General features: G+C 31.3%; 1 protein-coding gene across 3 annotated transcripts in view; it reads left to right on the top strand.

Annotated features, from left to right (window-relative positions):
* Nucleotides 1-15,513, top strand: part of LOC127701475 (uncharacterized) — a 104,705-nt gene extending 89,192 nt beyond the window's left edge. For all 3 annotated transcript variants that reach the window (XM_052205347.1, XM_052205348.1, XM_052205349.1), the window contains 2 exons: nt 1,636-1,810; nt 8,574-15,513. In XM_052205347.1, the coding sequence (XP_052061307.1) occupies nt 1,636-1,810; nt 8,574-8,837 (439 nt within the window). In that variant the 3' untranslated portion in view covers nt 8,838-15,513. The remainder of the gene's footprint in view (nt 1-1,635; nt 1,811-8,573) is intronic.
* Nucleotides 15,514-18,300: the final 2,787 nt, after the last annotated feature.

Here is an 18,300-nt window from a genome sequence, read left to right as displayed (position 1 = left end):
AAATCGGCGCAAATGAAAGATTGAAAATTTATAAAATCGGCGCAAATGTCATATGCCCAGTGAAACTTGTCTTGTTTACTAAAGCCCCTTAGGATATAACAATTAGTTTTCAAACATCAGGTGTCCTGTTTATACAGGTTATTCAGAATTCAGAAATTATTGCGATGTTTTTATTATTGTGAAAAATGCAACAGGGTTATAATCGCAATAATTAAAACACGCATTTTGAAATTTTTATATGAATTAAACAGGATTTTTCCCAATATCGCAAAAATAAAATCGCATTTTAGACTAAAATGACAAAATCGCAATAATAAAAGCACACAATAATTTCTGAATTTACAGTAGATTATTAAAGTATATTGTCATAATAAGAAAGTTCATTTTAGATAGGTTTTAATGCCCCCATCGTAGCAGAGGGGGCATTAAGTTTTACCCTTGTCCGTACATCTGTATGTCCCAAAGTTGGTTTCTGTTCTCTAACTTTAGTTTGCCGCAACCAAATGTTATGAAACTTATACACAATGCTTATTACCACAAAACACAGATCAAGTTTAAAATTGGGTGCCGTCACGATAATGGTTCTTGAGTTATGCCCCTTTATAAACATAAAAATTGCTGAATATTTTGTTTCCGTTCTCTAACTTAAGTTTGCCTCAAACAAATGTTATGAAACTTATATACAATGCTTACTACCACATAATACAAATCAAGTTTGAAATTGGGTGGCGTCACTTTTACCGTTCTTGAGTAATGCCCCTTTATAAACATAAAAATTGTTGAATTTTTTGTTTCCATTCTCTAACTTTAGTTTGCCTCAACCAAATGTTATGAAACCTATACACAATGCTTATTAACACATAATACAGATCAAGTTCAAAATTGGGTGGCGTCACTTTTACCGTTCTCGAGTTATGACCCTTTATAGACATAAAAATTGCTGAATATTTTGTTTCCGTTCTCTAACTTTAGTTTGCCTCAACCAAATGTTATGAAACTTTTACACATTGCTTTTTACCACTTAATACAAATCAAGTTTGAAATTGGTTGGTGTCACTTACCGTTCTTGAGGTATGCCCCTTTATAAACATAAAAATTGCTGAATTTTTCGTTTCCATTCTCTTACTTTAGTTTGCCTCAACCAAATGTTGTGAAACTTATACACAATGCTTATTACCACAAAACGCAGATCAAGTACAAATTTGAGTAGGGTCACTTTTACGGTTCTTAGGTTATGTCCCTTTATATCTTTATATGATATGCAAGCGGGGGCATCATCTGTGTCCCATGAACACATTCCACATTTATTGGTTATAGTTTATAAGAATATGAAGATGCGATATGATTGCCATTGAGACAACTATCCACCAGAGACAAAATGACATGGATCTGTTAGCAACTATAAGTCACAGTATGTCCTTCATCAATGAGCAAAACCTTTACCTTATAGTAAGCTATAAAAAGCTCTGACATAACAAAATGTAAAACAATTTTCTGCCTTTCCAATATACAATGATATTGGCACTTAACAAATTACTGTTCTCGATTTTGCTGCAAAACTGCCCATGTGTCAAATGGTTAATTTAATTTTGAATTTTAATATAGAGTTACAGTGTTATTATGTTTTAATTTCAGTCGAGGTTTACAGGTTGGAACAATAAGTGGGCCAGATTATTGTTTACGTCGAGGCCGTAGGCATGACCGTGACGGTGTAAGGAACTGTACAGGAGATAAATGTTACCGTGATGTTATTCAGTACGAGAAGATTAACGTCCACGTACAACAGAGAGGGAAGGCTGATTGTAATCAGGTTTGTGCCTTTACCTGTTCTTGTAGTTAAATTTGAAAATCTGAAAATATTGAATATACAGATACTATAATTAAACAGATATTCATATTACTTGAGTAACTTTCATTCCAAGTAAATGTCAGAACAAATTAGGATGAAAGAGTTTTAGTACAAAAGATTGAAGGGTTCATGAACAGAAGTTATATTGTTTTTCTGTGGAATAAAATGATTCAATACATCTTATTTCAGCAGATTCTGTTAAGTCAATTAGGACCATTTCATGTATTCTGTTAGTTTTATACATATGCCATAATGTGTGAAATATGTTCGTAACTTCAAACAAAGTTTGTTATACCAATCAGATAGGTAGCTCATCTTTATGCTTAAAAAAACATTCTAATTCAAAGTACAATGATGCACTGTTAAAACTCTCCTTTATTTTATATACGACCACAAAATATTTGCTTTCGTATATTGCTATCACGTCGTCGTCGTCGTCATCCGAAGACATTTGGTTTCCGGACAATAACTAGTTAAGTGTCTGGATCTCTATGAAATTTTATCAAAAGGTTCAATACCACAAATGGAAGGTTGGGATTGATTTTAGGGGTGATGGTCACAACCAGTTAGGAATTAGGGGCCAAAAAGGGGTCCAAAACAAGCATTTTTCTAGTTTCAGGACAATAACTTGTGTATAAGTATTTTGATTGCTCTGAAATTGTACCACAAGGTTCAATACCACAAGTAGAAGGTTGGGATTCAATGATTTTGGGGGTAATTGCCCAAACTGTTCAGGAATTAGGGGCCAAAAAGGGACCAAAACAAGCATTTTGTAGTTTTCAGACAATAACTTGTGTTTAAGTGTATGGATGTCTCTTAAATTGTACCACATTTTATAAAAAGAAAATTTCTTCAAATATTATTTTAATAAATATTGGGGGTCACAATTTATTTTGCTAATTCTTTGTATATAGTCAGAAAGCGTCGTCGGCGTCGTCGTCCGAAGACACATTAGTTTTCGCACTCTAACTTTAATTTAAGTGAATGGATCTCAATGAAATTTTACCATAAGGTTCAATACCACAAAAGAAAGGTGGGGTTTGATTTTGGGGGTTATGGTACCAACAGTTAAGGAATAAGGGGCCAAAAATAAGCATTTTTGTAACTTCCAGACATAACTTGTGTGTAAGTGTATGGATCTCTCTGACATTGTACCACAAGGTTCCATATCACAAAAGAAATGCTGGGATTGATTTTGGGGGTAATTGCCTCCAAATTTTAGGAATTAGGGGCAAAAAAGGGGCAAAAAACAAGCATTTTTCTAGTTTCATGACAATAACTTGTGTGTAAGTCTATGGATCTCTCTGACATTGTAACACAAGGTTCCATACCACAAAGGGAATGCTGGGATTGATTTTGGGGGTAATTGCCTCCAAATTTTAGGAATTAGGGGCCAAAAAGGGGCGAAAAACAAGCATTTTTGTCGAGCCTTCGACTTTAGTCGAAAAAGCGAGACAAAGCGATCCTACATTCCGTCGGCGTCGTCGTTTTTGGCGGCGGCGTCCACAAATATTCACTCTGTGGTTAAAGTTTTTGAAATTTTAAAAACTTTCTTAAACTATCCTGGATTTCTACCAAACTTGGACAGAAGTTTGTTTATGACCATAAGATAGTATCCAGAAGTAAATATTGTAAAAATAAAATTCCATTTTTTCCGTATTTTACTTATAAATGGACTTAGTTTTTCTGCCGGGAAATATTACATTCACTCTGTGGTTAAAGTTTTAAAATTTTAATAACTTTCTTAAACTATCCTGGGTTTGTACCAAACTTGGACAGAAGCTTGTTTATGATCATAAGATATTATTCAGAAGTAAACTTTGTAAAAAAATAAATACATTTTTTCCTTATTTTACTTTTAAATGGACTTAGATTTTCTGCCAGGAAACAACACATTCACTCTGTGGTTAAAGTTTTTAAAATTTTAATAACTTTCTTATACTATTTTGGATTTGTACCAAACTTGGACAGAAGCTTGTTTATGATCAAAAGCTAGTATCTAGAAGAAATTTTGTAAAAAAATAAATCTATTTTTTTTATATTTTACTTTTAAATGGACTTAGATTTTCTGCCAGGAAACAACACATTCACTCTGTGGTTAAAGTTTTTAAAATTTTAATAACTTTCTTATACTATTTTGGATTTGTATCAAACTTGGACAGAAGCTTGTTTATGATCAAATGCTAGTATCTAGAAGGAAATTTTGTTTTCTTCCAGATAAAATTACATTCAGTCTGCAGTTAAAGTTTTTAAACATTTATTAGATTCATAAACTATCATGGATTTTTACCAAACTTGGACTGAAGATTCTTACAATCAAAAGATAGTATCAAGTGGAATATTTTTATTGATTTACTTCCTCATTTTTATACGCCTGTTTACGGGACGTATTATGGTATACCGTTGTCCGTCTGTCCGTCCGTCTCTCCGTCGTCAACATGTCGGACATAAACTCAAAAATGCTTTCACCAATTTGCATAAAACTTTGGTGAATTGTTTATATCTATTGACGTGAGCTCCCTTCCGTTTTTTATAAAATTTAGATTTTATGTTTCCGAGTATGGGGTTATAGTCATAAAAAAAAGGGGGATTTTCCAGTTTTCGGACAATAAGTCAAGAATGCTTTCACCAACTTGCAAGAAATTGTGGTGAATTGTTTATATCTATTGACATGAGCTCCCTTTCGATTTTTATAAATTTTAGATTTTACGTTTCCGAGTTACAGGGTTTTATTCATAAAAAAAGGGGGGATTTTTCAGTTTTCAGACAAAAACTCAAAAATGCTTTCAGCAATTCTTATGTAACTTTGGTGAATTGTTTGTATGTATTGATGTAAGCTCCCTTTAAAATTTTATAAATTTTACATTTTACATTTCTAAGTTATGGGGTTTTATTCATTAAAAAAGGGGTGATTTTCCAGTTTTCGGACAATAACTCAAAATGCTGTCACCAATTCTCATGAAACTTTGGTGAATTGTTTATATCTATTGATGTAAGCTCCCTTTTTATTTTCATAAATTTCTAATATGACATTGAGAATTAATTGAACTTTATTTGTTTATAGGCTGACAACAGATACTGTGGATTCATTATTATTCGTTGGATACCAATTTTCGTGGATTTCGTGGGTACAGTTGAACCACGAATTTAAATATTTAACTAATTGCAAATTTTCTATAGGTTTGTATGTAGACTTTGGCAAAACCACGAAATCAAATATCCACGAAAATACAGGCATTCCTCAATCCACGAAAATTGGTACCCACGAAAATAAATGAATCCACAGTATACTAAGTATTGCACAACAGCAAGAAATCTTTAATTGAATATAAATTCAATTCATATAACCAATTTCAAGTTCTTTGACTACATTTATTCAGAAACCTATAATATGTCAAATATTTAATTACAATCCAAATTCAGACCTGAATCAAGCTTGAATATTGTGTCCATTTTTGCCCCAACTGTTCAGGGTTGGACCTCTGCGGGTGTATCTAGCTGCGCTCAGCGAAGCAGTTTATTGTAGAGCCTGTGATTAACAGAAAAAGTAGGCGAGACACTGGGTTCCGCGGAACCCTTACGAATTTTTCTAGTTTCATGACAATAACTTGTGTGTAAGTGTATGGATCTTTATGAAATTGTACTACAAGGTTCCATATCACAAAGGGAAAGCTGGAATTGAGTTTGGGGGGAATTGCCCAAAAAGTTTAGGAATAAGGGGCCAAAAAGGGGCCAAAAATAAGCATTTTTCTAGTTTCCAGACAATAACTTGTGTTCAAGTGTATGGATCTCTCTGAAATTGTACTGCAAGGTACCATATCACAAAGGGAAGACTGTGATCGATTTTGGGGGTAATTCCCTCAAAATTTAAGTAATTAGGGGCCATAAAAGGGCAAAAAAACAAGCATTTTTCTAGTTTCAGGACAATAACTTGTGTGTAAGAGTATGGTTCTTTATGAAATTGTACTGCAAGGTTCCATATCACAAAGGGAAAGCTGGGTTTGAGTTTGGGGGTAATTGCCCTAAACGTTTAGGAATTTGGGGCCAAAAAGGGGCAAAAAAACAAGCATTTTCTAGTTTCCAGACAATAACTTGTGTTCAAGTGTATGGATCTCTCTGAAATTGTACTGCAAGGTACCATACCACAAAGGGAAGGCTGGGATTGAGTTTGGGGGTGATGAATCATAAGGGGGTTCAAAAAATTGGGGAGGGGATTTTTTTTTCTTTTTTTTTCTTTAAAATTTCCATTTTAAATTGGTTATTTCTGATTTATATATAAAAGCAAATAATAATGATATGGTCTGAATAGGTAAATTTAAAATTTTTAAGTTCTTAGACCACTTTCATTCTGTGTCAGAAACCTATGCTGTGTCAAATATTTAATTACAATACAGATTCAGAGATGTATCAAGCTTGAATGTTGTGTCCATACTTGCCCCAACTGTTCAGGGATTGACCTCTGCAGTCGTATCAAGCTGCGCCCCAGCGGAGCATTTTATTATAGTTTGTTCTTTCTTATGTTGTAATGTTACACCAGTGTCCCAGGTAAGGGGGAGGGTTGGGATCCCGCTAACATGTTTAACCCCGCCACATTCTGTATGTATGTGCCTGTCCCAAGTCAGGAGCCTGTAGTTCAGTGGTTGTCGTTTGTTTATGTGTTACATATTTGTTTTTTGTTCATTTTTTGTACATGAATTAGGCCGTTAGTTTTCTCGTTTGAATTGTTTTACATTGTCATTCTGGGCTTTTTATAGCTGATCGTGCGGTATGGGCTTTGCTTATTGTTGAAGGCCGTAAGGTGACCTATAGTTGTTAATTTCTGTGTCATTTGGTCTCTTGTGGAGAGTTGTCTCATTGGCAATCATACCGCATCTTCTATTTATATTGAATATTGTGTCCATTTTTGCCCCAACTGTTCAGGGTTGGACCTCTGCGGTCGTATCCAGCTGCGCTCGGCGAAGGACATTTTTAAAACAATATGTTGACCTCTGTGTGTCATCTGGGTTTTGTTTTGTTGACTTTCGTTTCATTGACATATATTCCTTGTACTTATATAGTGGAACTCTTCTATAGATCTGTTCAAGTTAGGTTTTTGGGTAAAGATTGCATGAAATGCAATCAAAACCCTATGGTACTGATTTGATATCTATATCTTCCAAGGTGGATCACTTTTGATAGTTCAAACAAAATAGTGCAGTGAAGTGATCATTATTTAGATCCTATCCAGTCAATGTCGTGCAATTTATTGATGATATGTTATACTTTCATATTTAAGTTACAATATGATGTGTATTTGAATTACCATACATGTAAAGAAAAACTTTTTGTTGAGCCTGCGACATTTATGTTGCGAAAGTGAAACATAGTGATCCAAGATTCCTTTGGCTGCATCAATATTTAGATTCAGTCTGTGGTTAAAGTTTTTTTAGCCATCAATAACTTTGTCAAACCTTCATGGAATTTTATGAAATTTGGACAGGAGCTTGTATGTGACCAAAATACAGGATGGAGAGCAAAATTTTGAAATATTTATTTTCATTTATTCGTATTTTACTGATAAATGGACTTAGTTTTTTTACAGTTAACATTCAGATTCAGTCTTTTTTACAGTTAACATTCAGATTCAGTCTTTTTTACAGTTAACATTCAGATTCAGTCTTTTTTACAGTTAACATTCAGATTCAGTCTGAGGTTAGAGTTTTTCAGTCATCAATAACTTTGTCAAATCTTCATGGATTTTTTTTGAAATTTGGACAGAAGCTTGTTTATGACCAAAAGACAGTATCCAGAGCAAAAGTTTGAAAATATTTATTTTCATTTTTCTGTATTTTACTGATAAATGGACTTAGTTTTTTTTACAGTTTACAAGTAGATACAGTCTGGGGTTAAAGTTTGTTTCACATCAATTACTTTGTCAAACATTCATAGAATTTAATGAAACTAATGCAGAAGCTTTTTTATGATTAATAATATGTCTGGAGCAAACTTTTGAAAAAACATTTTTTTCATTTTCAGTATTTTTCTGATAGATGGACTTAGTTTTTTACAGTTAACATTTACAGACATTTTGGGATAAATTTTTTTGACATGATAAATTTGTAAACCTTCATGGATTGTTGATGAAACTTGAACAGAAGCTAATCTTCAAGATCAAGAAATAGCATCAAAAGAAAAAGTTTGATTTTTTTTTAAATTCTGTTTTTTACTGATATATGGACTCACTATTTAAGTCAACATTACACTTTTACACTGACAGCAGCAATCTTAGGCGAGACACAGGATTTCGCAGAACCCCTTACGAATTTTTTTTTATTAAAAATGCATGGTGTATGAATCTTATAAAAAATAGGTTAAACTACAAATGTACAATCATGAACAAAGGAAGATAACTCTAACTCAAATTTTTAACTTTCACAGCAAAATATAATTCAATGTTTTATTTCAAAATTCACAAAAACGAAAATGAAAGCAATCTTTAACCTTCAATGCTCACAAGCACTTTGATTTCTTAAATCATTGCAATATGTTATTGAATTTATTTAAGCTTGATAAATTAATTAGAACTAGATATTTCATAAAGCGCCATTTTGATCCTGATCCATAAATTACTATTCATATATTTTCTCTTGCCACCTGATATATCAAACATTGTTGAATTGACATTTTTGGTTATTTTCTTCACTTAAAATCATTTGAATCTATACATCCTTAATTTTGATTGTAGATGATGGCAAGCAGTGGTTCTATGATGTCCACAGTTCTGATAGTTATTGTGGTGTTAATGTTCTTCATTGCAAGTCTAAAAGTGTCAGGAGCTAAAATAGTACAAGTCAAACTGTGTAGAAATAAGACAATTTTAATAGCATTTCTAGGACTTCTTGTTGTGTATTTCATGTGCTATACATCCCTATGGATATCTGTCATGGAGATCAAAGGATCATTTGAAAAGAGAGTCAAATCTTCTTACCCAGAATCGAAATATAGCTGAAATTTTTAATGTAAACTACAAAAGAAAAAAGTGTGTATTTTAAAGAAAATATTGTGTATTTTTCGCATCACAGGGTGTTATAGGTATACTTGCATAGTCAAACGTGTAAAATTATTAAGCTATGTCTTCTTTAAATGGATTGATTCAGAATTCAAACGGATTTAAGTTTAAACCAACGTATATTCATTAGTGATTTTTTTTTCCCCCAGACTTTTACGAGTAGAAAAACAAAAAATTAATATGAATATAAAAAGTTGCAAATATGTTAAAATTGAATGTTCTCTTATATGAATACTTGAACAAAAATACAAAATAACAAATATAAGTCGCCTTGTAAGTTCATGTTAAGGGCTAAACTTGAAAATAAGTTGGTTTACAGTTGTTCAATTTTTGTGTTTTAGTAGAAAATTTATGTGTCAGCGATTTAGTTTGAATGTATTTCGTTTTTTTTTTTTTGTAATTATTGAATCTTCTTTTTTTTTATTAGATTCTCTTTTTGTGTCAATTTATACTGATTTTCTGAATCAATATGTAGAAGGAAAGACATGGAATAGGATAGTTTGATTTGTTATTAAGAGTTAACAGTGATGCAAATATTTATACCACCCCAAAAATACAAAGTTATTTTAAATAGCAATTGTTTCATAAAGTCTTTCAAATGATCAACTCTGTGTTTACAATGTAGCTTGCTGTATTATTTCATAATATAGAAATATACATCAACAGATGGAGTTTTAACTTTTAGACATAATAGTAAAATTAGATCTTACATCAATTCAACAACACTAAAATAAGAATCTCAAAGAGAAAGACAAATAGATAAACATAGGAAAAACTGCAAGATTGTGTTTTGATTCGTGATTGTTATCTGGATAAATATTTAATTTTTGTCAAACTGTCAAACTAAAGTTTACCTTCAGATGTAAGATTCATTAATTATTGATGAAAATACATTCTTAAAAAATTGTACAACTGATTCACCATTTGGATCTGTACTTTATTTGTATGGTAAGCTGAGAGAATTTAAGCATTTGCAATAATTATGGTAAGCTAGTCATTTTTCAAATTTTGTGTTGATACATGTTGATAAATAGATGTTATAAATTTGCAGTATGTATTTAACTGGGCTCATTTTAGTAATTTGTTTATAATTGATATATACTTCTGTGAAAAAGTGACATGTTTCTTTAGTCTTCTTTGTGAGATTTTGTCCTAGAATAATTTAATAATATATTGTTATTTTGTATAATCTAACTCTTTTGATTTGTTCAGAAAAAGTCACATGTTCAACAGTATATTCAAAGGTAGACTGAAAACGTCAAATTTAAAAGTGATATTGCACAGCTATTTTTGAAATATTCAAAAATTGAAAATTAAAAACCTCAATACTTTGTGATGGAATTGTTACAACAAATTAAATGAACTTTATGTTCTGTTTCTTGCATATTGGCAATAATATAATAACAATTATAGCCTTATTTTGAGGTCAATACCAGGATATACCTATTTAAAGAAATATATTGACCTCAGACTTCGTCCTCAGTCGATATACTTATTTCAGGTTGATATATATCCTTGTATCTACTTCATAAAAAGTTTATAGTTCTATAATAATATCTAGAAATAATAATAATTAAATGTTTTATATTAATCAATGTATAATTTGTTTTTAACAAGTCAGTGCTAGAACATGCATTTGAATAATTTTTAACGAAGCGTGTGCATGTGGTAAATAGGTTTTAACTTAAATTACATATAGGTAAAGGATACATATTTTTTGAAAAGTTTTTCTTTTCACAATGCATAATCTGTACATAGCTTTGAACAGTTAAATGCAATATATATTAGTGCAAAGAAATTCAGTGAATTTTTAAGCAGTTTAAAATTTGAAAATTCTATGAATTTTTATCTGTAAATATAATTGTGAATATTGTATATAAGTTTTGATTATAAATTATTGGTATGTTGATTAATGCTTTGCGCTTCCACCGATGTTTTATTTTACACTATTTGCCTGATGTGTTTGAATAATTATTTGCATGAATTTTGTACATAGATTAAACATTGATTTTTATTTCTTTTATGAAGAACACGCTGGAGGAACTGTTTGAGTACTCTTGACACCAAAAAAGACTTTTCAGATTAAAATTTGAATTTTGAATATAGAAAATAATGCGTTATATTTAGAACTTTTTATTTCACAGAATCTCTTATTTTAATGAATTAATACCATCTTTTATTCAAGAGCTTTGATTATTAGAAATGGTATTCTATAGACGACCTTCGAATTTGTGCACTTTCCCATATATTTCCTATGTCACAATGCTTATGTTATTATGTCACAGTAAGAATGGATTGTTCAATGACGTAGTTTATGTCCATTGACCCTGGGTCAGCAGGTGTAACTCATTCATAAAAAAGAACTCTAGATCGGTGTATTGATTTTAAATTTCTGACTATGTTGCTTCTGACCAATAATTTGAATTTCTGATGTTTGAGTATGACCAAGCAGAACTCTTCTTTATGTTAGAAACAATACAGATTTTCTAGTTAGATATTACACGATTATTGAATTTATGATTTTAACATCAGAGGAATTACTCTCGCTTAATATTATATTTTTGTTATAAGAAACCATTTTTTGTTTTAGTATTTTTGCTATTTTTGGTATTTGGCTGTTTATGTTGTGTTCAGCTGTTCCATCTTTTTTTAAGATTGCATGCTTTTAATTCTGTACTTGTATATTGTCACCAGTCATTTCAAAACCTGTAGATTTTTTTTAGTGAACAGTAAACATTCCATCATTTCAACATTTTTGACTAGTTTTATTCAAAGAAATATTTTATAAACAGTACTTCCAAGAAATAAAGTATTTTTCAATCAATTTTTAATTACACAAATAGGAGTAAGAAATAAGTCAGTTGAACCTGCATTTTATTTTCAATGAGATGAAAATTTGATTTCTGCAAAAGAGCTTAATTCTGATGTTTAAATTTCTTATGGATAATTGTTATAATATTATATCCTACATATGTAATTGATATGACTATGAGTGGATAATTCATACAAGATATTTAGAAGTTAAATGTGAGAAACAATTTATTTAAACATAATTATGTATGTAGTGTAATCGAATGCCTATATATGGAAGGTGATGTATTATGTAGATTTTCTTAATGTTAGTATATTTGGAAAAAAGTTTTATAAAAACAGCCAAAATTATTATGGTGCAGTATTGATAAGTAATTATTTAAGCATCAGATTTAATGATCATTGATGTAAGCTCTCTTCTGTAAGTTATGGTCCTTTGTATTACATTAGCCTAGGAAGTTCATAACATCAAATAATTGTATGTGAATTTTCTTTTACTCTTAAGAAATGTGATGTACTATTTTGTAACCAACCTTTACAGCCTTCGAAGTCATTCTCTTGTTGAGGATGTAATGACTTTATGTCACTCATATTAAAAGTTCTCTAAATTGAAAGAGAGGTTAAAATCTGGTTGTATGATAATATGCAATCTAGAAAAAAAGACTTGATATATATTTTAACTGGCACACATTGAAACGTAAGAAAAAACCATATTGTTTTTAATAAATATGTCTCACAATAAAATTTAAGATTTTCAAATGTTTACAAATAAATGACACCATTAGCTTTCATCTTTTTAAGCTGTAAATCATTCATCATCTTGCTGTTTATAGGAAAACAATGTATTATAAGTTTGTTATATTTGTTATAAATTTTTTTAGTTCAAAACAATTAAATAAAACCAAAATAATGACAAGTTGATGAGTTCATGTTGTTCAATGAAAGAGGCAACTTGTATTTTGTCAGTAGAAACTACATTTAAGCATTGTTTTAGATTTTGACATCTATACATTTGCTCTTATTAAAAAAAACTGATCATATACTAACTTATCATGTACTGAAATTCATTTTCATTTTCTTGTGTTCAATTTATGTTGTATTGTTAGATCAGTATTACATGTGCTTAGTGCTTTTAATCTGTTTTATATGGTATGATTTTAAAACACTGAATGAAGAAACTCGGTTGTGGTGACTTAGTAGAAAAAAAAAAAAATCAAAATAGGTATACACCTCAATGATAAGTGTTTTTTTTACATTAAGTGACTCGTATTTGCTACATTATTGGCAATGTTATATATTTGATAAAACTGATCATTTACTAAAAAAATTATAAATATTTCTAGATAATCATCATATCGGTACTTAATTGATTTTTTTCTTTTGGTCCAGTTAAACATATCAGAAATAGATAAACTGTAACAGAAGAAATTTTTGTTCAGGTTTTAAATTTAGTTTATTTCAAGGATATATGTCATCCAGAAAATTAAAATCTAAATGAAATTTTAACCTATTTCACAGCCTGGAATACAGGAAAATGAATCCAGATAAATTGAATTAAGAGACAAAACTCTGAAATTTTAACCCCATGAAAATTAATATAGACCCTCATGAAATATATTATGTATAATAATAAAAAAAAAAAACAGTTTAAGAAAATTTCCAAAATGGTGTATTGATTAACCAGATTTGAAAAATACGCCTCATTGATATGTTTTTGTTATTTTCTACATTACAATGCATAGTTATTGCTTTTCTTGTGCCAGATTTCATATTTCGGGTAAAATTGGCAGCCATATATTTATTACATTACCAAAGTTTTGTTTTGATTTGTTAAAACAGATTGCTCAGAGTGAACAGTGCTTTGTTTGTTTCATTATTTCAGGCTTTACTGAAACAGCTGTACATGGTTAGTGTCGTAAGTGTCTTGTTTGTCTTTTGCTGTAAAGTAGCTTTGGTTTAATTTATGAAATGCTTTCTTGAAATACAGTAGAAATTTGGTTGCTCATACAAACTAACAGTTACAGTTCAAGTCAAAAGATATGTGTAGTTATGATGATCTTTTCAGTTTTTTGTACCAGAGTTTCACTGTGTTCTTCAAAAACTAAAAAAAAAGAACTACTAATTTTTGTCGAGCCTTCGACTTTAGTCGAAAAAGCGAGACATAGCGATCCTACATTCCATCGGTGTCGTTGTCGTCGGCGGCGTCCACAAATATTCACTCTGTGGTTAAAGTTTTTGAAATTTTAATAACTTTCTCAAACTATCCTGGATTTCTACCAAACTTGGACAGAAGCTTGTTTATGATCATAAGATAGTATCCAGAAGTAAATTTTGTAAAAATAAAATTCCATTTTTTCCGTATTTTACTTATAAATGGACTTAGTTTTTCTGCCATGAAATATTACATTCACTCTGTGGTTAAAGTTTTTAAAATTTTAATAACTTTCTTAAACTAATTTGGATTTGTACCAAACTTAGACAGAAGTTTGTTTATGATCAAAAGCTAGTATCTAGAAGAAAATTTTGTAAAAAAATAAATCTATTTGTTCCGTATTTTACTTTTAAATGGACTTAGATTTTCTGCCAGGAACCAACACATTCACTCTGTGGTTAAAGTTTTTAAAATTTTAATAACTTTCTTATACTATTTTGGATTTGTACCAAACTTGGACAGAAGCTTGTTTTTGATCAAATGCTAGTATCTAGAAGGAAATTTTGTTTTCTTCCAGTTAACATTACATTCAGTCTGCATTTAAAGTTTTTAAACATTTATTAGATTCATAAACTATCCTGGATTTTTACCAAACTTGGAAAGAAGCTTCTTTCAATCAAAAGATAGTATCAAGAGGGATATTTTTATTGATTTACTTCCTCATTTTTGTTGAGCCTGCGATTAACAGAAAAAGTAGGCGAGACACTGGGTTCCGCGGAACCCTTACGAATTTTTATTAGATTTAGATATATTAGCCATAAATATTCACATTTTATTGATATGAAATACAGTGAAGGTAAATATATCAGTTGAAGCAGAAATTGTCTTGTACAATTAATTACAAAAAAATAATACCAAAATTAACATCTATTGCAACAGTTACAAATTATAGTGAGTTTATCTAAGGCAGACTTATTATGATAAAAACACAACTCTAATTTATAATTATATTTAAACAGAATCTTCATGGAAAAAAATAGATAAGGGAAAGCTGTAATTACTTAGCAACGTCAGTTAAGTGTTTGCAGGAACTGGGAAATCAAATCTATTACCTTGTGTAATGGATAGATTAAAAAAAACGAGTCAAATAAACATGTGGCAAAATTTAGCATCTTTCAGCTTTTTATTAAGCATTTAAACTAAAGGACAAATTTACAGCAGTCTAAAGTTTAATATGTAGTACTGAATTTTTGCAGATAAAAAAATCTAGTTAAATGAATTTTTAATAATGGTAAATTCATTATTAGAATTTGATCTACATGGAAAAAAATCAAGAGCTAACCTATAACTTACTTTGTATATCATAGCAATAAAAATGTCAACTATGCTGTTCTTTTAATATAATGGATTTCCATCTGCGATTTTAATTGAATGAGTAATGGTAAGAATAGCACTGCTAATTTATTCTTGTAACTTTTATTGATAAAATAGAAACTGCCTGATAATTTGTCAAATGAATGTACTTAACATGAAATTGTGACTACACTTTTACATCAATGTTTTATAAATTTTGTGTTTGTCTGATTTTTTCCTGTTTTATAAACTGTTCATTGTTTGTATTTCTTTGAGATCAATAAAGTGTACATAATTGTTGGTCTGAATTTTAATAGGACCGCAAAAAATTTATTGTATAATGGTATGTCTGCGTCGTTGTCCGAATACACATTGGTTTCCAGACAATAACTTAAGTTTAAGTGAATGGATCTCTATGAAATTTTTCAAGAAGGTTCAATACTACAAAAGGAAGGTTGGGATTGATTTTGGGGATGATGGTCCCAACCGTTTAGGAATTAGGGGCCCAAAAGGGCCCAAAACAAGCATTTTTCTAGTTTCAGGATAATAACTTGTGTATAAGTATTTGGATTGCTCTGAAATTGTACGACAATGTTTAATATCACAAGTAGAAGGTTGGGATTTGTTTTAGGGGTTTTGGGGCCAACAGGAATTAAGGGCCAAAAAGGGGCCAATAACAAGCATTTTTCTAGTTTCCAGACAATAACTTGTGTGTAAGTGTATGGATCTCTCTGACATTGTACCACAAGGTTCCATATCACAAAGGGAAGGCTAGGATTGAGTTTGGGGTTAATTGCCCAAATATGTAGGAATTAGGGGTAAAAAAAGGGCCAAAAACAAGCATTTTCTCATCACTTGGCGTCCGTCGTCTGTCGTTAGCTTTTTACAAAAATCTTCTCCTCTGAAACCACTGTGCCAAATTTAACCAAACTTGGCCACAATCATCATTAGGGTATCTTGTTTAAAAAATGTGTCCGATGACCCCGCCAACCAACCAAGATGGCCACCATGACTAAAAATAGAACATAGGGGTAAAATGTAGATTTTGGCTTATATCTCTGAAACCAAAGCATTTAGAGTAAATCTGATTGAGTAAAACTGATTATCAGGTCAAGATCTATCTACCCTGAAATTTTCAGACAAATCTGACAACCTGTTGTTGGGTTGCTGTCACTGAATTGGTAATTTTAAGGAAATTTTGCATTTTTTGGTTATTATCTTGAATATTATTATAGATAGAGATTAACTGTAAACAGCAATAATGTTTAGCAAAGTAAGATCTACAAATATGTTGTCATGACCAAAATTGTCAGTCCACCCCTTTAGGAGTTATTGCCCTTAATAGTCAATTTTTAACAATTTTTCGTAAATTTTTGTAATCTTTTACAAAAATCTTCTCTGAAACTACTGAGACAAATTTAACCATACTTGGCCATAATCATTATTAGGGTATCTAGTTTAAAAAATTTGTCCGATGACCCCGCCTTCCAACCATCATGGCCAATTTGGTTAAAAATAGAACAAAGGGGTAAAATGCAGTTTTTGGTTTATATCTCTGAAACTAAAGCATTTAGAGCAAACCTGACAGTGGCAAAAATGTCCATCAGATTTAGATTTATCTGCCCTGAAATTTTCAGACAAATCCGACAACCCGTTGTTGGGTTGCTGCCCCTGAGTTAGTAATTTTACAAAAATTTTGCAGTTTTTTGTTATTATCTTAGATATCATTATAATATCTAATATTTAATACTATTAATTATGATTTTAACCTTATTTTACATGATTTCCAAAGCATCAGTAAATACAGGTGAGTGACACAGGCTCTTGAGAGCCTCTAGTTCTAGTTTCCAGACAATAACTTGTGTTTAAAGTGTATGGATCTCTCTGTAATTGTACTACAAGGTTCCATACTACAAAGGAAAGGCTGGGATCGAATTTTGGGGTTATTGCTCCAAGGGGGGTTTCAAAAAGTTGGTGGGGGGGGGGGGGGGGGGGAATTTTTTTCCCAATTTTTTTAGAGGATTCAAATTTTTTTTTCTTCAAATTTAGGATTTTTGAAAAGTTTCAAGAAGAAATCTTCAATTGCACAGTATTGCGCAATAGAGTTGTAAGATCTTTGACCACATTTATTTTGTGTCAGAAATCTATATTATGTCAAAAATTTGATCACAATCCAAATTCAGACAGTATCAAGCTTGAATATTGTGTCCAAATTTGTACCAACTGTTCAGGGTTTGATCTCTGCGGTCGTATCAGGCTGTGCTCAGCGAAGCATTTTATCTTATCTGTAGGCAATACCAGAGTGGACTGCGAATTGTCTGCTTGTCTGGTTCTCATATTGCTTTAATAGCACCATTATTGCTCCTTCCAATTTCGTTGAAATTTCCCATTTTATGTAAACATCCCTTGTGCCAGAGAGAAGATTATATGCTACTTTTCTGGTGTTAAGTTTTCTGAATATGTTTAGAATAAAGACTTCTAATACTTAAATCATATTTGTTTAACAGTTAAAGCAGCATCAATTTAAATGTGTTAATGATATTTGGTATTAGAGTCTGCACCCAGCATATGAAGCACCACCAACTCAGTCCTTCTTCAATACAGCATATGATGCACCACCAACCCAGTCATTCTTCACTGCACGCAGCATATGATGCACCACCAACCTAGTCATTCTTCACTGCACACAGCATATGATGCACCACCAAATCAGTCCTTCTTCAATACAGCATATGATGCACCACCAACCCAGTCATTCTTCACTGCTCACAGCATATGAAGCACCATCAACTCAGTCATTCTTCAATGCAGCATATGAAGCACAACCAACTCAGTCCTTCTTCACTGCTCACAGCATATGATGCACCACCAACTCGATCATTCTTCACTGCTCACAGCATATGAAGCACCATCAACTCGGTCATTCTTCAATGCAGCATATGAAGCACAACCAACTCAGTCCTTCTTCACTGCTCACAGCATATGATGCACCACCAACTCGATCATTCTTCACTGCTCACAGCATATGAAGCACCATCAACTCGGTCATTCTTCAATACAGCATATGATGCACCACCAACTCGGTCA

Source organism: Mytilus californianus, unplaced genomic scaffold (genome assembly GCF_021869535.1).
Source record: "Mytilus californianus isolate M0D057914Y unplaced genomic scaffold, xbMytCali1.0.p SCAF_5, whole genome shotgun sequence".
In the NCBI taxonomy this organism is placed as follows: Eukaryota; Metazoa; Mollusca; class Bivalvia; order Mytilida; family Mytilidae; genus Mytilus; species Mytilus californianus.
This window is presented reverse-complemented; position numbering and strand designations above follow the sequence as displayed.